Consider the following 21,415-nt stretch of genomic DNA (forward strand, 5'->3'; position numbering starts at 1 on the left):
AGAAGCGTTAATAGGCAGAGAAGCTCTTGTGCAGTTGGCACGAGGAGTTCAGCCTGGGCAAAAAGTTTGAGGGTTGCGTCTGTCCTGCAATACCTTGGGAGGTGCTGAGCGTGGAGCTGGCATCCTCAGGCTTGTTTTAGTGTAGCTCTGTTTCACCAGGCAGGCAAGGGGCAGGGGATGCCCGGCCTGGGGACATCTCGCCTGGGTTTGCTTCTTCCGTGGCGGCTTTCTGCTGCCTGGCTCCTTGCTCAGCCCATGCATCCTCCTCCATCGAGGGTAAAGATGCTCTCCAAAGCACCTCCAACACTTGGACGTGCTTAGACATCAGAAAGGGACAGTGTACCTCTCTTGCTACAGACAGTCGTGGTGATTGCTTGCCTTAGGGGGGAGAGCATATGTGCAGCAAATGGACACTTATATAACCCTATTAGCTTATACTGTATGATTTCAACTGTTGGTTTGCCACAGGGAGTTGGAGAAGAAGAATTAGGTAATATAAACAGAAAGACGACATCCTCAAAAAGAGCACCATTCAGCACATATTGCTGGCTGGCCTCATGGTTCAGAGCTGATAAGCAAATTTGGCCTGGATCCTGTCGCAGCGTTTTACGGTGGCACCAGCATAGCAGAAGAATTGGCACTATCAGCAGAGGTGGACGCTGCGGATGCGATTCCTGCCATCCGCTGCCTGTGGCTCTGGCTGTGGGAACCTGCCTCTCTGTGGCAAAAACCTCCGGCCAAATTAATTGTGATTAATTTTGATTACAGACCATTCCAATTGAAGTGACTCTCAAGATGAATTTGTCCCGTGCGTGCTTTAAATGGCAAGTTGCTCAGAAGCGCTCCTGCTAATGTACCCTCCAGGTTTATTTCAAATATCCTTTTTCTTTCTTTCAGCGATTGGTTCCTTGTACAAATGCAGATACTTTTCATTAATTCCCTGCAGGGCTTCTATGCCGTATTTTTGGCTTTTGATTGGCATTGTGGAAAACATGAAAGCATCATGCAAAAATCCTATTAAGAACTCATTTAAGGGAATATTTGAGTGAGGACCACAAGATTTGGCCCACATTACATGATGGATTTTGACGTGTAGAGAAACTATAACAGGTTGAAGTGCTGGAGTGAAAAAAGAGTTAATAGTATTGTCTGTTCAGCACTGCAAGGAGCTGTTGCATACTATTACATTTAAAGAAAAGGAAAGTACAATGAATGCGCTTGAAAGCCAATTCCTCCCACTGTTCTTTTCATTTGTCTTGTGAATATTTTGTGGGACTGACTGAAGGCTTTGTCTGGTTAGCAGGAGCCTCTCGGCTTCCTAATAGCAGTGCAGAAGGTATGGCACAGCACTTTTTTTTTTTATTTGCCTACTTATTTATTTTTTAAAAGGAGTGTTTACAGAAACCTGGGAAATTGTGTTTTGACCCAGGCTTTAAGAAAAGCCACCTGTGTTTCACTCATTGCAGTTTTCTGAAAGTTCATGTGTTGAGAAGCACTTCTCACCACGAACAAACTGCCAAATGCATTTGAAATGGAAAATTTCTGATTGAAATGGGCAGCTCAGAGCCTCCAGCTGCTGGTGACCGTATTGCAAAACAATTGCAACGTTTGCAGTCTCTTTGCAGAAGCTGCTTCTCTAACAATCGGGACAATTTTAAATATTTAATTGGAAGTGGTTGGTTTTAAGTAATAAAGAGCCCTGCCTTTTTCCTCTATTCATCTAATTAACACAGGGTGGGGGCAGCCAGAGATCCATCATGAATGCTGAAGATAAATCATTTCACGGTCTTACAGATTTCTGCAGAGAAGGAAAGATACTTGGAAATGTGTAGGTTTATTTGAAAACTATATCTTAAAGACCTTCCTAAAGGAATAAGAAAATTTCAGAGGAGGGATCATGAGCAGAGGAGAATGACATTTTCATTTTATTTTTTTTAATTTGTAGGCAGTGATTGAGGTGAGCAGGGAGCAGCCCACTGAATAGCAGGCAGCACAGCTGTGAGGCTGGAGCGCTGGCCAGGGGCACAAACTTGAGCTGAGTTTCTTCGTGTGCTGATTTTCCTTGGCATTTTTCCCCATTTTTGGTTAGGGTAGATGGTGGCTTCTGGTTGTGCCTTCCTGTGACCTCTGCTCACCTTCAAGCTCTGTGGTGGGGCAGTCTGTGTTTGGGGGATTCTTGGTGGGAAAAAGGGACAAAGAGGGGTGTTTTTCCCCTCGTTTGATCTCCAGCTCCTCTTCCACAGCTTGTTCGTGAGTCTCCAGCAAAGCATTTGCCAACTCCCCAGCTGCTTGTCTCAAAGGTAGGACTTCAGAGGAAAAAGTATTGTGCTGCCAAGACACGAGCTGATGGTAGCAGGAAAAGAAGGGCTTTGAGTCCACCTCTGTGTCCTGGAAAGGCCTGCCTGGAGGTGGAGAGGCTCTTTGTTGCTGAAATACCTCTGCCACCAGGTAAATGTGGGCTTGAGAGTTATCCTTGTAAGTCCTGACAACTGTTCCTATTGGAAACTCGGTCAGTATCGCACTGTGAATTCAGTCAGGTTTTCCCTTGACATGCTCTGAATGTATTAAGTGATGAAATGTCAGTCAATCAAAGCAAATTTGCACTTATTCCAGAAAGAAATCTGAATACCTAACTGTTGTAGTGGTGATGGGTGAGCAGAGATTTTCGCAGTTATTTTGCCGTGTAATGAAAGCCCTGAAGAGTCGTGTGGCCCTCCCAGCTAGTGCAGTGATAAACCTGCCATCGCCAATTGTTTTCTCATTTCTAACCATTGTTTTGTCCAAGCTTAAATCACAGTGTTTGTGTCTGCTTGGTTCTGGTTTACAAATGAATGTTTTAACCTAATAAGGGTCCCGACTCCCTGGTTGTGTTTCCGGGTACCCTTTGCAGAATTCTCCTCCTGAGCTGAGAAGACAGTCGGGGATGAGAATGGGGCCTTCTGGCATCCAGCAAATCTCTTGTTGTTTAAGTAAGCTGCCTCGTGTCTCAAGTCACCTTGAAGAAAGTAGGCTATTCAATAAACAAAAGGGAAAATCTGCTTAGTACCTTTTGGGTTTGGTTAAGACCGTAACTTCCAGCAGGTGCTGCTGCTAATCTGCCTGATGTAGAAATGGGTACCTTTTAAGAAGCAGCAGTCCAAAATTAATTTCTGCAAATGTATTCAGTCTTTGAAGACACCCTGCTAAGGACTTGAAACCTGAACAGGCCGAGGCCTTTGGGAAGCTTTTCCAGCTCAGGAAGAAGGCCGGAGGCATAGTGGTGTTGGGCAGGTGGAGCCGAAACGTTCACATTCGTCACAGCTGCTTCGGCGTAGCCCTTCGTGGTGCATCGCTTTGCTCAGGAAACGCAGCTTGAAGGCTCTGCCCTCTCTTTGCCTTGCTGCAGGTCTCCGTATCCTGAGGCTACGTTCATGCCAATGAGAACTTCCATGGAAGGAAGAATCTCAGGATTTGGCTTAAAGCCTAACTGCAGCTGGCTTTGTGGCTAAAAGGCAGGTGGTTTATTGGAGCGAGGGCTGCGGAGCTGGCTTGCTGGTAGGGGTTCTTCTCACCCTCCTTCACCTCCTCTCCACGCTGTACGATGAGTTTGGAGTGCTCCAGGGCCATTTCCAGAGCATTGTGATTCACCAATAATTGCACTGCTTTAAATCTATTGTTCGTTTACTTTTCATAAAAGTCCCCGGCTTTAAAGCTTGCTTTTAAACTTTTATTTCATTCAAGCTTATATAGGTCTGTGGGGAAAAAAAAAAAAACAAACAAAAAAAACCAACAACAACAACAAAAAAACCTATGCACTTTTGTTGTCTTTTAGCATCTGCTTCATTATCCGTTGTATTTCAATACTTATTTATTCCAATGAAGGAATATAAATGTTGAAACATTCTGCAGGAAGCTAAATGAACTGCCAGCAGTAAATAGCATTTTTGATTAATTTAATCATTTTTCTTTTTGTTTGCAAATCGATTATAAATGTGCTTAGATTTTTACAAGTTTGGTTGCTATTTGAAATTATTCTGCAAAGAGATTACTTGAATTATTTCATACTGGATAGGCTTGCAGGCTTTCATTTGATCAGCTATGAACTTAATGGCATTTTTTCTAATAGTAGTTTTTCTGTTCATGAAGTATGGTTTGGCTGACAGTGCAGGGTCTCCTGATGCATTGAATTGCATGCTTTCTCTCTCTGGATGAGATTTTAAATGATTTTTAGGAGTTAAGTGAATATCAATTTCCGCGTTGTTTTATTTGTAACTTTTCAAAATTCCAAGCCTTTGTCCTTCTGTTAATTTTAAGATTCAAATTTGTGGTCTGCATTCAGATTGCAATGACTTTTTTTCCATTATTATTTCTAACAATTCTTAATGAGTATGTCCTGTCCGTTTATTAGACTTTTATTTATAAGAATTTTTTAATATAGCACTCACAGAAGCATGAGCAACATATGAAAACTTGAAAACTCTTGTGCTAAGGGCAAATTTCACTTCAGATTTCTTCACACCATAGCGCAGAGCTGACTTGGGCACAGTTTCTTAAGATCAGCAAAATTGTTCCTTCAGCAGCATCTTAGAAATTTAAGGTTAGTAGAGTGTTTAGATAGGAATGTTTGTTTTGAACGTACTGGTACTCCATGACTGAGACCTTTGCATGATGGTCTTGGGGAATTCAAGGAGTCTTGGCATACTTTTTCCTTACGCAGTGCTTTAACTACGTAAAAGCAATCTTACATCAAGTGTCATGTTCAGCGTAAATCGAGAATGTGGAGGAGGCTGCACTTTTAAACCAGTGGCAGGAAATCACATTAAATTCAATGTAATTACATTGTTCTAGAAATGTGATTATGTGTTTCAACTACCAGCCTCCCACTAAATTACTTCAGATAAGTCTCAATCTTTGGAATGAAATCTGCCTGATTTAGATGTAAAAGATGTAATAAATATGAAGCAGTGCATTTTGCATTTATATTTTATATTCACCTGTGACTGTTTATTACATTCTCCGGATCTGGCCTTTCTCGATGCATATATCTCACCTGCTGCATGCAAGGAAATTGAACCTTGACTTCCCTTAACATCATGGTATTTACTCTTTGTAGCACCACGTGCATGCCATTAGTTACGTAATTTCACACAGAAGTGCAGAGAGATGTTGACTGCAGGAATGTTCTGTAAAGAAAGGGTTTCCCCATGTGGCAATCAGCCCAAGTGTTCCCAGGAGTAAGTACAGCCTCGATTGTACTCGTACTGCTGAGCTTGCACAACCCCAGAAAGTGAGACAGAAGGGTGATATTGGTATTTCTGATAGATGAGCTTTCAGCTGCGGTTTGAAGGCCCACTTTCGGAAGCCTATTGCTATGCTGGCAGGCAGGGTGCTATACTTGAAAATAGTTGTGCCTGAAGTTAATTGGGGATGATAGTGTGACAGTGAAGATTTGAGTCAGGAAGGCAGCAATACCGGGAAAGAAGAGAATGCCTTTCTCAACACCATTTATAATCAAAGGGACTCGTCCATACATTCAGTGATTTTGTGAATGGTGGCTTTGTAATTTGAGCTTTTCATCAACAAATCAGATAATTTATATCCTAACTATCAGATTAGAAAGGAAGCCCAGCCAAAGTAAAATACTGGCTTCCCTTTTAGTATCCACAAGCTATTGACGTAAGTAATTGAGAATATGGTTTTGGATCAGCAATTACTGGCTCAGAAGATATTGTCACTTTAATGCCTCGGCACTTGACTCTCCGATAAGGTCAGATATAGCGGCAGTAACTGCTGGAGGAAATAATTACAGCCACAATCATGCAGGCATCGACAAACACCACCTTTGCAGGAGACTGGTTTGAAAGCTGAGCTCTAACTTGACATTAGTGTTGTGACTGGAAAACAGTTGTGATTTGTAGATGCAAAATTGTGCCTATAAAAATAGAAGGCAGGTTTCTTCGCTTCCCCTTCTTCATCCTAGGAAGAAGCAGAGCGAGCCAGCTGTTGGAGCAGGCTGTGCTGCTCAGCCCTGCGGGTCCCAACAGCATCTCCTGCGCCCGGGGTGCTGCGTGGATAGGTGACTGTGGGGATGGAGATTGTCACTTATGAATAAATCTCTGGCTGGCTCTTCAACTTAAGTATAAGGTAACTTTAGCTCTCCCTCCTCCACTGCCTTTCCATATTAAGTCTCAGTGAACGGGGCTTTCCCCTAGGTTTAATGAGTGTTTGAATATCTCAGCGGAACAATCAAAAGGACCCTGGAAATAAAGATTTTGTGACTGTACAAGCTGCTCAGATGTGCCACAAAGATAAGATAGGGAGGAGCGTAATTAATCTTTCTGTCTTCTTCAAGATACGTTAAGATCAGACCAGGTCATTTTCTGTGAAGAGCTGTGGAGGGGAAAAAGGGATTGTCTCCTGGAATTAATGTCCTGGTACCCAGGATTAGCCTCCTGAAATATGCCTGAGAGTGAATGCCATAAAAGAACGAGGAACATTTATTCCATCTTGATGTACTTTATAAACCATACTGAACACCATCAGGCACCCCCCCCAAAAAAAAACGAATAAACAAAACCCCTCAAACTCACGTTATTTCCAAGTACTGGTGGGCACATAATGGATAATTTTATGAAAAATGCTGCCTTTTTGGTTTTTAGTGTTTTATCAGATTTTTCATGGTCTGGGAGGTGCATTTTCTAAAAGTCGTCAGGAAGGCTGGCCTGATGGGGCTGCATACATGGCTTTTTCTATCCCTGCCGTCGAGCCTGGAGTGGAGAACTGTCATAGCCATGTCCCCATTGGAGAAAGAAGCCTGCTTATCTGGAGACCCTGGGAGAGGAGTGCTCCCGCAGGACAGTTCTTCCCTTCCAGGTGTAGGGAAGAAGAGCCATGAAGGAACTTGTTTTACTTCTCCCCTTGAAGCAGGAGAGGAGCGGCCGCTGTTTTCTTGCTCAAGCATAACTAGACGTAATTAGTTTAGCCCTAGGTTGTTGGTCTTTTGCTGTGCTAAGTCAGAGGCGGGTGTGTGCATGGTTCTCGCTGTTAAAAACTCCGATGGAAAACCTCACTTGCACCATCCTCCTTTCAGTCACAGCCATTTTTTGCCTGGCCTCAGATTTACGAGCAGATGTTAAGCATCCTTAACGCATGATGATTTTGTCCCCAGATGCCAAGCTGCGAGACCATCGCTTGGCACCTCGGAGCGGGGAGCACAGCATGCTGCCCCTTGTTAAAATGACTTAACAGCTGATTTCCTTTATTGAAGGTTTGGAATCCCCCCTAAGCACAGCAGATTCCCTTGCTGAATTAGCTCATCTTTCTGTGGTTAGAGCCCGTATATCAGAACAATTTCAGTATTCACATCCTCTAAACAAGGCTCATTAATCGCAAATTCATGGCTAACAGGGTTAGGGATTAGTCAGGATTGAAAAAGGAGGACAGGGACAAAGCATCTCACTGAGCATTTTTCACTGAAAACCAGAAAATACGTTAAAAAGCATCGTAGCCCTTTTTACTGGTAGTTGATTCAGTGCCCCTCAGCTTCCCCAGTGTCAAAGCCTGGTTTTAGAGTGTTTGTTATTGCAAACAAAGCACATGCTTTGAAATGCTGAAAGTTTAAGAGACTTTTTTATTAGCTAGCACCTAGGCATGTGTCGCCTTCATGAAATTTGAGTTGTTTCTTCTCATCCGTTTTGTTCATGACCTTTTGCAGAGCTGGTTTCTCATCTGTTTTCTGAGGATGTATAGGAGCTTGAAGCTTAAATTCTGGTCAAGGAAACAGGCTAACCAAAATCAAACCTGTGAGGGTGGCTTGTTCCTGTCCTCAGAAGTGCTGTGCAATGTCTCTTGCTGTTTGTCTTACCAAAATTCCCGGGGGCAGTGCTAGGTGTTGGAGCCTGCTGTGCTACCACTTGTAAGAATCACACCCTGGTGAAGGACTGAAAAAACCCCGTCACCTGCCAGCTGGTGAATGAATGTCACCTGCCCCCAAACCAGTGAAGTAGCTCATGTCAAGAAGGATGTTGTGGCCAAACCGTGTCGGAGGATGTCCTCCGTGCACAGGGAACGGCGGTACTGCGGGCAAAACCTGAGCAGCACAGTCCTGGTGCCAAACAGCTAAAGGAGAAATGCTGGAGGATGAAGGAAGGGGTTAAGTGGTTTATTACCATTAGGAAGGAAAGGGAAAGCCACAGAGGGAACAATCCTATCAACTGTACTGATTTAGGAAGCGAATGACCCCTTATACTCCCTGCATGCACGGACCGACCCGGGAGCCCCTTCCCGCACCTCTCAGATCAGTTGTCTCCAGTTTCTGATTACGGCCCTTTTGTCCTGTTATTTCCCCGTCTTTGCTTAACATGCACAGCCAAGACCTAGGTCTTTGTTAGAGATCAAAGATCTGGAAATGGATTTAGTGCCATGAAATCTGTCCCCTTTTTTTTAAAAAAAAGTCAGAAGCACAGCATGCAGCTGCCTTCCGCTCTGTTTTATTGCTTTGCCGGACCAATCTGCCCATGTGCTATATCACGTTTGAATCCGTCCTGAAGCAGGCTGCTGTCTGACTGGTCTTCAGCCCTGTGAGCACTAGAGTTTAATTTAAAAATCGCTGCAAGGATTAAAGAATCCTTCCCCAATCCTGCTGGCCCAGGGTGAGTAATTTCTTTTGACAAGCAAGTAAAATGCCATTAGTTTCTTGCATTACCATCAATCACTGTGGTAAATGGCAAGCAATTTTTGTGCTGTGGCTGGTAAATTTTCCTGACAGCTCTGCAAGGCTGGGTAGGCTTTCTGAGCCATGGCAGCACTGTGAGCAGCAGGTTTTGGAGAGGTGGAAGCTCCTGACCTCTTTGCCCATCCTGAGCACTGGGGCTGCCAGGTTCTGCCTGCCAGGCGCCAGCTCCCAGAAGGGTGTTTTGGCCAGGTCCGCAGAGCAAAAGCTGGGACTTAGAGCTTCAGCGTGCCTAGAAAGGGACAGCCATCTCCTCACCCTCACGGTTAGAAATATTGCAGGCAAATCCAGCGAGCTCACACTTCAGCACCATCTGGTTGCAGGACTTTGGCTTCCCTTGCAGCAGGGTGTGGACCCAGCCAGCCTCCTCTGCGCAGCCTTTGTCAGCCGTGCTCGGGGAGGGAACGTAGCTTGGGGCTTGCAGAACCCTTGCCACATCTGCTGAGAGTTGATGGCAAAAGCTTAGTCTACCTGCAGAGAGCCTTTGAAAAGCTTCTGAGAAGCCCCACCTGAAGAAACCAAACTGGGGCTTTCAAAGATAAAAGCCTGTTGGGACAGTGGCCAAAGGGCTCCCTCGGGCTTGCCTGAGCCCCAGAGAGGGATCATTTCACTGGGAAGTGCTTAATCTCCAGGATAATCTTGTAAAGTTGTTGTCTGCAGCTGGAAAAAACTTCCGGTAAAGAAAGAAAGCAAAATCGAAAACCAGGAAAAAGGTGTTTGATGGCTTATCCCAGCTGGAGGGCTGGTTCTCATCAGAATTCACACATTATTAGCCTACTTGGTGGTCATTGGTGCCTGGAGTACAAACCGCATAATCATAATGCTCACTAAAATTTTCACTTGCAGCTGAAAAATGCTTTTTTACTGTAATTTATGGTGCCACCTTTTCAAGAAAAGTACTGGTCTGAGCTATACTGGAAATTGAATTCTATCTTGTGGAAAGGGAGATTATTTCCTGAGCTTTGCTTATTCACCGTCCTAGCACATAGCGCTCAAGGTAAAGGTGCGCACCGAGATGATTGATCGGCAAGCGCGAGAGGACCGCTGTTCCATGTGACAGGGGTATAAAGAACGATATTTTTATTTTTTGACAGTAAAGGGGAAATGGCATTACTAGCAATATTCAGCAATGTACTCTGCAGCCCCAGTTAGCTCTGCATATTTTATGGCATCCATTTTCTTTCTTCGATTAAACAACATAAAATGCCATAAAATAATTCAATAAAAACAACAACTACTAGTTCAGGCAAAGTTCTTGTGGCCTTTCCAATTCTGGGAGGATTTTCATCGCAGTGCTTTTTTTTTCCTCCCCTTTTCCCTTTAACTCTGTCCCTTGTGCTCAGGTCTTTGGTTCCTTGCCACAGTCCCAGTGGAGTTCCTAATAACAACGCTTCCTTTGTTGTTTTTTAATGCAGAATATGGAGCTAATGTAGAAAAATATTTGGGAGGTGCCCTGAGGACTGCCTCATGCTGTCATCCAGTGATTGTTGGACGTGCCAAGGGTTGGGACTGGTTTCAGTAGAAGTTAGAGGTGTATGTTTCAAAAATCTGCTCTCTCTAGCGTTCTTACTTTTTAAGTCTTATCCCCTGATGCCTGGTAATTAATTATAGTGGTTTGAATTATATTTAATAAACTTCTTCCTTGTAGGAAATGTATGAGTCTCCAAGGCGGTGAGGAAATTTAGCCGCAGTGATGGATTATTTTAAATGCTGTAAAACCCCATCCAGTGCTGGCTGAGACAATGCTGGGGAGCTCGTTATCTAGTTTTGCAGGGAGAGGGATGGAAAGTTTTTACTTTATTGTTGTTTGGTGCTTCCAGAAACTGTGACCTCTGGGGCTTTTTTTTTTTTTTTTAAACTTGTAGAGGTAGAAAAAATGATCCCTTTACAAAGATTGTTCGTCTCCTAGGAGGACTGAACTCTGTTCAGCCTGCAAACATTTTTGCAGTGCTGATTTCTGAAAGGGAGGCTTTCAATAAAAAGAAACCTATAAGTGTCTTTGTCTTTGCAGGAGGAAACCTCTGACTTACTTTGATATTTTCATTATAGTTTTCAAAGCTGTGTTTCTGCATGATTGCAAGAATTCCAAGTTCAAATACTTTGGACACCTTCAGACTTGATAATGCATTTTCTCCTGTACTTCTAGTCTTTAAGGAACGGTTTCATCTAATAGCATTGCATTGGTTTCAAGGTAAAGGACATAGTCTGAGTGGTTTAGATCTTTCAGAGAAAGGTTGAAGAGACTGAGCGGGCTTTGATTTTTGTTCTGTAGACCCGTGTTACAGAAAACTACTCCAGTGTTTTCTGTCTTCTCTCTACAGAGAAGGTGCACACAAATTGTTGTGTTGGAGAAAAGAGGGCGCATACTTCAATTCCTGAAGATGTCTAAGGGAGCATGACAGCAGGCACTCTGGAGCTCTTTGAATAATGATCAGCCCATCATAACTCAGCTAACTGAATGGAGGCAGTGGAAGAAAGGAAAATATCACTCCTCATTCAGGGGAGGCAGGGTTGTGAGCGGGTTGTGCATACTGATGGGAAAGGGATTTTGGGTAGCACAAGAATCATTTAGAGTTGGAAGAAGACTCTCTCTCCTTTTGATCAATAGTAATAATAGTCAGTTCGTGTTTATTGAATACTGTGAAAGCGTAGTGTCAGGCAAGCATTAGGAATTGTGGGCTTTGCAGATTTTCAGTGTTTGCTACTCTTCCTGGGGTCAAAGGACAGAGGACCAGAAAGGCTTCCCCATGTAGGTGCAGTAGGAGTCTCTGGAGCTGTGTTAGCGGGATGCCAGGGTTCTCCCAGTTTCAGCACAATCTCAATCTCACATTTGCTTATACTATAATTAAAATAATGTGTGTGTCAAAGGCCCAACAACGTTTTCAGGTGGACTGAAAAAAATATTGGCTTCTAGTTTTATTATGAAAATGCCAACTGCTACGGAACTCTTTGACCTGCAGTATATTTTTACCTCCTGGGGTGAATTTCTATACCAAGGCGAGGAAATATCCTTATTCCCATTTTGAATTTGCCCAAACAGTTAAATGGTTAATAGATTGCCTTCAGTTGATGGAATCAGACCCAAGGTCTCCTGCCCCCATACCTGGTGGCCTTTTTTTTTTTTTTTTCCCTGAAGGAAAAATTCTGCTGCTGATGTATTTTGATGAAAACAGTGTTCACTGCAGGAGGTAGTGTTTTGATCTCATACTGCGTAAAGACTTCAGAACCTCTTAGGTCTCCATAGCAGTGTTGCAAACCCATGTAAACAGGTTTGGTTTGTGATAGGAATAAATCAGAATAAAAAATAATAGCTTTAATTTCAAGACAATCAGAATGTCTTTCCACTCTTATTTTAAGCTCTATTTACTTACCTGTATAAGAGAGAAAGCAAACTGAAAAATGGACTTTCTGCTGCAATGCCTTTAAAAAGAATTGGCAAAAATTCAGAATTTTCCACTGGGTATGGAAATACAAGGTAATGTTTGACTGTTTTAGAAATGCTCCCATGTTCTTTGCTGATATTATGAGTTTTGTCTTACATCTGGAAAGAGTTTCTGAGATACCTTTCCCTTCAGAAAAAAATTAATAGAGGGTGACTCCTCCTTTTTTTGGCTTGTCTTCACAGATGTGAAATTTAACTTTTCAATATTAAAAATTCAGTATAAAATTCATCAATCTCTGGTGATTTAGACTGGCTGTTGATCTCTCCTAAAACATTTATAAGCTTTTAGGAAAAATGGGTGGCTCTTGACAAAATTTGCTGTACTTTTTAGGGAAGTTTTACGTACAGTTTGATCAAAGGGCGGAGGGAGGATTTTTGATAAAATATTCCCCCTGACATCACCTCCTATTTGTCATCCTGCCTTATTTTGATCATGCTTCTGTAAAAGTTTCCTCAAAATCATAAGCCATCATACTCAAGGGTAGGTTGTGTTAATTTGTCTTCCCTAATAGTTAATTTATCACATGGAAAGCACTTTACTGTCAGAATCCAAATTAAAATCCTGTTTACTCTTTTCATTATTCAAAATCCAATATGCTAGTGAGCTTGATGCTTAGCATATTTTGATACATTTGGTGGGCTGCAAAAAGAGCTTCATAGCTTCAGTGGTAGTTGTATCACTCTAAATCTGTAGCATTGATCCCCTCTATGACTGTGAAGGGCTTTCTCTTCCCTGAGGCTTCGGGCTTTTTTTGTCTGTTAGCCACCATGTCTGCTGAGCGGCTTTGCTCCTGCCTTGCCTTTCGCTGGTCACTGTAGCTATTTTCTCTTGCTTTGTTCTACCTGGTGCTTTGGCCTTGACTTTGATTCCTTGAGCGCCAGTTGGATGGAGATATTCTGATACACAGCAGTAATAACTGCTTTCAGAGAAACCGCATCCCCAAACACTTGACGGGGTTAAATAAGACAGCTACAAAAGGTTATATAAAAATAGCAGATACTGAGAGAAATTGAGGTATACCGGGGAGAGGAAAAGGCAAATTTCCTGATGTGGTGTCAAGGTGAGAGAGTGCTGAGGCCACCAGAGGCATTTCCATGGGGCGGGTGGTGGCTGAGAAAGCTTTGGCCCTGCAGCGGGGAGGGCTTTCAGGGCAACGGGGCCAAGGCGGGCAGAGCACAGCAAGTCTGTGCCCTGGTTTTAAAGCGAATTTGGGCCGATTATGCATTGGACTTGCAATGAAGGGGCAGCCACTGGAGTAGTTTTTAGCTGGAATAAAATGCAGAGGTCGTGTCGTAAGGAAAACACCAGCTGACTGGGAAAGTCGCTGCTTCCATCTCTTCTGAGCTTTCTTTATCCCTGAGGGCAAATGTGCTTTTTTTGTCCCACCATCAGTTCCCGCTTTATTTCACTGGTAATACCTATTGCCACCGGGTTGGTACTAGGGTCACATTAAGCTTTTAACCCCCCTGATGTCATTTCTGAAACCCTTTTGGGGTGTTTCCTTTTGGCTGTTGCACTGCCCTCTGTTCCCCCTCACCGTCTGCCTGCCATCTACCCGTGCCTCTCCGCCAGGCTTTGCAGGCGGCCTGCTTTACTCGTGTGACAAAAAAGCATATTGTTTGTGTTTCTACACTCCTGACCTTATGGGGAACGCTTGGTTTATCACAGGATCTTTGTGTATTTTGATGTGTATTTTACTGTATGTACTTATATAGCTTTACTTGTAGCGACATTAATACACAATCGCTGGAACGAACACAGCTGGCCTAGTGCTGCTATTTTAAGGCGCGTTTGATGGGGAAGCAGTTTGAACGTAAATCTGCGACAAGTCTCTTAAAATATAAAAGAGGAGAGAAAGTTCTTGGAAAAATACTTCAAAAAATAAACACTCGCTTAGCTTGTGAACATTGAGGGCCGGACTGCTGGGCCCGGCTGACCTCGAAAGCGCGGCACTCGCGCTCCAGCTGCCTGGGCCAGCGTGGCCGGGTGCTGTGGTGTGTGGTGGGTCTCAGGCAGGGCCAGGAGGGAGCTGGGTGGATTTGTGCTGAAGGAGTTGAAATGGAGGTGTAAATCCTGGTTCTGGCTCATGTTTTCTAGGTTGCTTCGGCTACATCGCCTCATTTTCCTCAAATTTCTGGATTCACCTGTGGAGAATTCTGCCTGGGAAGGACATGGAGGAGATGGGGGTGCCTCCTTCAGGGCAGCTCTGGCCCTGCCTCGGCCTTCCTTCTGCCCCAAAAGTGCTTCCCAAACCGCTCTGCTTTCTGTTCATTCACATCAATGAGCTCTGATCGTTGTGCCCCAATGTGCTGGGGTGCGGCAGCGCTGCATCGCTTCCTTCTGTGCCCCCACAAACTCCACTTGGTTCCTACCCCTGTACAGGGCTGCCTCAATTCCCTCCTGTACGGAAACAGTTGTCTGTCTCACCCACACCCCCCAAAAGTTCTCAGTTGTTATGCCTGAATTCGGTGATTATTTTAATTTATAGTGCTTGGCTTAATGTATCTTAAAACACATGTATTTTAACTAGAAACTCCCCAGGGACCTCGTTCAGAACTAATTGCTTGCTGTTTGTGCAATTCTTCAAATATGTAAAATGCTCTGTGAGGGCCTGGAATTACTCAGCTCTGCTCTAGTTTGGTCTTAAAGATGGGTAGGGGTGTCTAGCCGAAGTGTCAGCCTGGGAATCAGGATGCATCAGTGCTCATTCTGGCTCTGCAGAGGCTGTATAATTTTAGGCAAGTTAACTAAACTGGCCTACAGCTTGGATTTCCTGTAAGGGAGGAATAATGATTTTATTTTTAATTGGGCTAAAAATGTGTGTTGAAGGGTTGAATACAGAAATGCTTGGAAATGACAAATGAAATTTATTATCATAACCATTATTATTGAGAGTGAATTTAGCTCTGATCATGTTTTCCCCCATACCGGGTTGGGGGGGAGATGAGGGGATTTCTAAAATAGCTCTGAAAGTCTTCTTTCCCATCATTTTGAGCATGTTCCATCTGCTGTGAGCACATTCCTGTTTTATTTCCTAAATATCTTTTCCTTCTGTTTCTATTTTAAAGTTCTTTTTGCCAAGATTTTACTTCCCAATTACTGCTGCCGGGAGTGTTGCTGGGGGTGCGTTGCAAGCAAGCATTTACCTTTCAGATTCTGTGCTTAATTGACTGGGAGGCAGTGGAAGTCCCTGCACCGCTTCCTCTAAGTGCTCGTCTGTTTAAATCCCTCTTGCAGCCCTTATGCTGCTGCCCAGCCCTGGTGATTACTCGTACCTTCTCCTTTCCTGCTGTTGTAATAGGTGAGAGAAGAGGTTTAGAGCTGCCGAATTCATGGGGTCGCATACATTTAAGGCTGGGATTGCATTTTAAAATAGTTTCTGGTTGTTCCAAGTTGGCAGGCTGGGGATGCTTCTGCTTGCCCGCTCCATTCAGTCTATCATGTTTCCAGCTTCATTATATTCCACAGTAAATGGAGGACACACTGTTTGGGGAAAAAACTACCAGGAATACCAACTGTATTCTGCAGTCTAAATTGTAAGGAGCTTCCTCTGTTTATAGCTGGAGAAGAAGGCAGAATTCTTCATGAAGCAGTCGTTTCATTGGGTCCCTGTTCCGATTAGCTTTGACACTTTCCCCCTCTACCCACCAGCTACCTCTTCTTAAGATCTTATGGGCATACGTGTCACAGAAGGCAGTGCTTGAGGATGTCACGTTTCTCTTGGGCTTCCTCCACCCCTAAGATGACAGTACCATGAATAAAGTGGTCACCCCATTTGTGATTCAGGCTGTGAATATAGGCTGTAGCTTCGGGGGGGCTGTTGCAGGCTGACTTTCAGCGACCTCACTCAGTATTACTCTGTCTCATTTACATCTCTGCTAATTGCCTTAGCAAAGTGCCACATAGGTTGTAATGTTTTAAAGGTGGGCAACCACTTTTTAACAGGACTGTTTTCTGTCTGAAAATTCTGTTTTTCAGAAAGAAATCATGGTGTCGAAATGGAATGTCAGTTTTGCCAAATTTCCTGTTGGCTGATGTGTTTTTTCTCTTTTTTCATTGTTTTTCATTACACAATTATCTTTAACTTTATAAAAAATGAATTAAGTCATCTTAGTGGTAACTGTTGCTTCTTTGATCATGCTTCTGTGATATACTTAAGTAAATTTTCTCCATGTTTTCAAACCCAGAGATGGCAGAATTTTTGTCAGGCGGTAAATTGAAAGGGCATCAGATATTTTTTTTCAATCCATTCTATTTATCCTTACACTCCCTAGGAGCTGGAAGAGCAGCACTTCCCCATATTTCATATGTGGGGAAGGGAGGCGTAAGAAAACTAAATGATCCACCCAAGCTTATAATTGAAGCCTGGCACAGAGCAAGGGCAATAAACCCAGCGCCTGGGCTCTAACACTACACATTCACCATCTTTTCTCCAATTAATGTCAGCTCTGGTAGGAATTTCCTATTCTTTTTTATACCCTGAGCAACCAATGCTTAAAACATTTTTTGTGCCTGTGGAGTTTGGGGGCAGATTTAAAGATATGAATCACTTATCTGAGGAATAGTAGGCTCAAACCTTCCATATGTAGGCTGTTTGATTTGAATTTCTTGACTTTTCCTAAGTGAGAAGCTGAATTGAGTTTCTTCCTTCTTTCAACCTTTCTGGCTGTACTGATATCCAAAAATGCAAAATGACATCTTGTCTCAGCCCACCAGAGCAGATGCATTGCAGGGGATTAGACTGGAAATTTTCCTAAAATGCAGCATTCTGAGACGTTTTTGGAAAACATAGCTGGGAAGCAGTGTATGTGATGTTCACTTGATGCTAACCCAGCAAGACAGAAGATAGATACGCGGCAAGAGAAAGCTGTAGGCACAGTCAACAAGACGGCATTGCTTCAAGCCAGAAGGCCGCCTCCGAAGGGACGGGGCCCCGAAGGAGAAGCCGAGTGGTGAGCCAGCAGGACAAGTGTCGGGAGGGACCCAGCTGCTGCCCAGATGGGCAAAAAGCATCTTGGAGCTGTATTCAGACATGGGAAGGAAGAGCAAAGCTCCCTGGCTGAGGGGGACAGGCATGGTTGAAGGGTTGAAGGTTGGCCCAAGAGGGGTGCCAGTGTTTTGGGGTGCAGCATGTCTGGAGAGGTCTGGAACAGCTGGGTGTGTGAATATTTGAGGCTTCTGCATCCTCAACCTGCTCTGTGTGGGACTACTGGCGGAGGTGAAGAGGAGGAGCAGCTTTGGCTTGTGACAGAGGGCAGGGGTCCCAAGTGCTCCGGCGTGCCTCAGGCCTGCACCTCCCTGCGCTGCATCCTCACTGGAGTGAGCCGACCGCCACGCTCAGATCAGGACGCCGGAAAGAAAATGCTGCAGAGCGAGGATATCTGTAGTGCAAGAGCTGCGTAGGAGGACGCAACAGGCTTCTGACAGATGGGAAAAGGCTGATGAATCCTGAAATCATGGGTGAAATCCAGCTGTCCTGCCCCCCGCCATGCGTCTCCTGCCCTTCAGTGAACTGTTAATTAGTGAGGGGCTTGTCTTGGGTGGAAAGTTAGGTTAGAGGCTTCCAGGCATGTTGTCAAGAAAAAAACTGGGAAATTGAGGAGGTGGTGGGGAGGCGAATTTGTTAAAAATACATAGTTTTGTCTGGGAAAGAGAAGATTAAAATAGGATTTTTTTTTAATTTATTTTTTTTTTTTCAAAACTGGTTGACTAAGTCTAAAGGAAAAAAAAAGATTGAATCCATTGCTGAAGGCCTAATTCTGTCTCTCATGTAAGTTACAAGTCAGTCTGAAATGAAGCCATGTAGGTGTTTGGCAGAGATGATTTGGTCCAGTGTAATTACTACAAAATAAATGAATGTTCCTGTGAAAAAAGAAGAGGATATGATACGAAACGGGCACGTAAGCTTTGAGGCATGTTGTTTGGAGATACGGATGTCTGTGGAGAAACACGAAGGAAACAATTAAAAAAATATCAAATAAAATTCTCTCCTTACAGGAAACGTTTTTCATCGGATTGGTTATGCCAGGCATGAATTTGGTCAATCAAGTCAGTAAAGCCTTACAGGGAAAAATAAGGACATCATAAAAGCAGGATGAATTAATTCCTTCTCAGAGGAAAAGTACACCCATCGAGTCATGAAGTTTTTGATCCCAGACCATGAACTCGGATAGAGCTTAAAGGATATTCTTAACATTGTAATGTGAGCACTGACCGGCCACGAGGCATTGGGACAAATCCATCACAACTCACTGTTAAGTAACGCTGTCGCAGCAGTGCTGTTTCATTCCACCATACAACTAAGAGGTCCCTCTTGGCTTTGCTTTTAATTAATTAAGTCACAGTAGTGGTGAATGTGGCACTACAGCAGTTGCTTTCAGCCTAATTGTTCTCCAGGCATATTTGCAGCACTCCTGTCGAAATCCCAGGCTTGTTTCAGGAGTCAAGCTGCACAAATGAAGTTCCTGCTATTAAAAGCAGTTTGTTTTCTATTCCTTGGCAATCTGTTCCTAATGCAGAGCCCCACTGGAGCATGGACTTTTTGTTTGTTTGTTTGTTTGTTTAAGCAAATGGCAAAAAATGGTGACATTTGCCAACTACTGAACTGCTTTTATCTCTACCTGTGCTTAGGAAATCAAGGTTTTTCACGTCAGCATCATAGTGTTTTCAGCAGCAAGTTTTGCATGCACAGTTTGATAGATCCCAGTGCAATGGCATAATTATTTTCGTCCCTCTGTCCAGGGTATATGATAACATTCCTTCTCTCTTCTTCCTGCGTTATGGTCTTTGAGCAGTGGAGAACATTTTTTCCTTGCAGATCACCCTAATATTAAGAGGCACCTTACTCCCAAAGGTTTGCAAGCAGGAGAATCTACTTTATATCACAGTGCTCTTATTCTCCATCTTAAACTGCAGGACAGACACGACGAATTAATCAACTTATGTTTAGTCACATCTGTTTCATTTATATCAAACTGGTGCCACTGAAGCAGAAAGCATCCTTATTCTTTCCACATTGTTCGAACTGAAAATTAACTGGCTTTGCATATAATGAAACTTATACTTCATCTCTTTAAAGTAATTGGACCTATTTTATATTTTTAAAGCAGAATGACTTAGAGTTGCAATGTATCAGTGTATTACTAATGCAAGAGGGAATATTTTCTCTTTCATCTTCCGTGTTTACCTCTCTGGATTTATTTGTATGGGGTCTGTGACTAAAGCGGTCCCTGTTGTTTCCCCACAGAATTAGGACAGCCCCAGGCGTGAAGATCATGGACGTCAGAGTCAGTGATGCAGACCAGTGGGGGGTTCAAGAAGAGACGGATAGCGCAAGGACCACGGCCACAATCACCTGTGTGCACAACGACCCAGACCCAGAGAGCAGGTAAGCCAGCAAGCTCTTTTGCACATTAACCCTTGCTGAAATGCTGAGACACAATAATTGTGAGACACAGTAACTTCTTTAAGGGGTGGTATTTCTCTTTTAACAGCAGCATTTGCTCCTCCTCATCTTTGTTGGAAAAGCTATAGGTGATGTGATTAGAGCTTTTTTCCTTTCGTTTCACTTCTGAGCTTTGGAAGTAGATGATCTAATTAAACTGGAGGCAGCCAACTAGTCCTGGCTCACATTTGCTTTTCTTGTGCCTTCGGGGCAGCAGGAGAATTCCTGTTGACAAAAAGCCAACAGGGAGAGATGGATTAAAATAGAGAAATATGGAGAATAATAATAGGACAATGCTGTCTCCTTTATTTGAAAGCTATAAAAGTAATAGCTATTAAGTGTTATTCATTACTGCTGCAAAACACCTATGAGTGTCTATGAACTGTCTCATGAATGCTGTGTACGTCTGTTACGGTAACGCTCCCACCAACTGTATCAAAGGTAATGAGAAATTTATGTTGTTAGTCAGAATTATGTATGTGACAATACAAGCAATTTCTCTCCATTATTGTGCAGTTACTGTACATTTAAGTACACTCTGCATGCATTTAGCATGTAATTGTATCATAATTAGACAAGCATAAAACTTTATGTCAAAACTTTGATTTGAGGAGTCTTCTGCATCCATCCTTTTCTGAAAGCTCCTTTAAGGGAGAAAAATGGTTGTTAGCCATTGTTTAGGTCTAGGAAGATCATTGCCAAAGGCTTGGAGTGCAAAGGGCATTTCTATTCTATTTGATTTCTGAAGCTGTATTTGAAGAACAAATGAATCCCACCTAGCTCTGGGTACCTGCAGCACATGTGTTGAGGTGAAGACTATTTACGATGGGTTTTCTTTCTAGCAACAGAAAGAGTTCTGTTAAGGTGAGAGTCCTGTTGGATGTGTGAAACAGGACCAGTAACAGCAAGCAAAAAGTGCCCGTTTCTCTCCAGTAAAGATGCAGAGAGTGGAGGTGACTGAGCAGAACACAGCATTTGCACTGTAAACACATGAAGCGAGGGTAGGTGATTCCTACGCTCTCAGTCTCTGGTTAAGTCAAGTGTTACAGAGCTTTCTGGCATGCAATGTCAGGCAAACATTTCAGTTCATTGCCTGTTTCACGCACTTCCTCCCCATTAAAAAGAAAAAAAAAAACAATTGAAAAAAATTGACACATGGTGGCTCCAGCAGTGAAATCTCAACCTGAGATAGCTGATATCGAGGGGGTGGTGCAGTATTTGCTCTCTGCTTAACGTGGCATTCAGGCTTTTTGCTAAAGCAGCTGTGACCTCTGTTCTGTTTAGAATATGGGGGAAAGGCATCAATTTGAAAGTGAAATGCTGAGGATAAAGGAAGACTTCAGATCATTTGGTGTTACCAAAACTCAGCAACTATTTTGTAAAGTTAGACAAAAAAAACAGGGAGAGTACTGAAACTATTGCCTTGTAGGTGGTTTCACTAACCCATGAAATTATACCTGTCACAGTAACTTACTTTTTATTAAAACTGATTTTTGCTTTATGTTGAACTGTTAAACTGCACAAAAACAACAAATCTCAAGTTAATTAATACTTTGACCCTTTCCTTTGTGAGATTAGTTTAAATATTTTCGGATTAATTAAAGTATGCAAATGAAAACTGCTGAAGGATCATTTCCAGATTTGCACATACTGTAGTGCTTAGAGTAAATATTTAGCTTTGATCTTTACTTTAATTTGCCTTTTTGGTCATAGTGGTGGCCCTCTTGCTTCTTTCAAAGGAAGTTAAGTGTTTACGTGGGGGTTCTGCTGCTCTGTTTGAATGAGCAGACTTGAACTTCTTCTGTTAAGGTCAAGGTG

General features: G+C 43.2%; 1 protein-coding gene across 11 annotated transcripts in view; it reads left to right on the forward strand.

Annotated features, from left to right (window-relative positions):
* The window catches only part of TMEM132B (transmembrane protein 132B), a 254,707-nt gene that overhangs the window by 94,734 nt on the left and 138,558 nt on the right, over positions 1 to 21,415 (forward strand). For all 11 annotated transcript variants that reach the window (XM_048073878.2, XM_048073880.2, XM_066979197.1 and 8 more), the window contains one exon: positions 19,400 to 19,540. In XM_048073878.2, the coding sequence (XP_047929835.2) occupies positions 19,400 to 19,540 (141 nt within the window). The remainder of the gene's footprint in view (positions 1 to 19,399; positions 19,541 to 21,415) is intronic.

The sequence above is a fragment of the Anser cygnoides genome, chromosome 17 (assembly GCF_040182565.1).
Source record: "Anser cygnoides isolate HZ-2024a breed goose chromosome 17, Taihu_goose_T2T_genome, whole genome shotgun sequence".
Classification (NCBI taxonomy): Eukaryota; Metazoa; Chordata; class Aves; order Anseriformes; family Anatidae; genus Anser; species Anser cygnoides.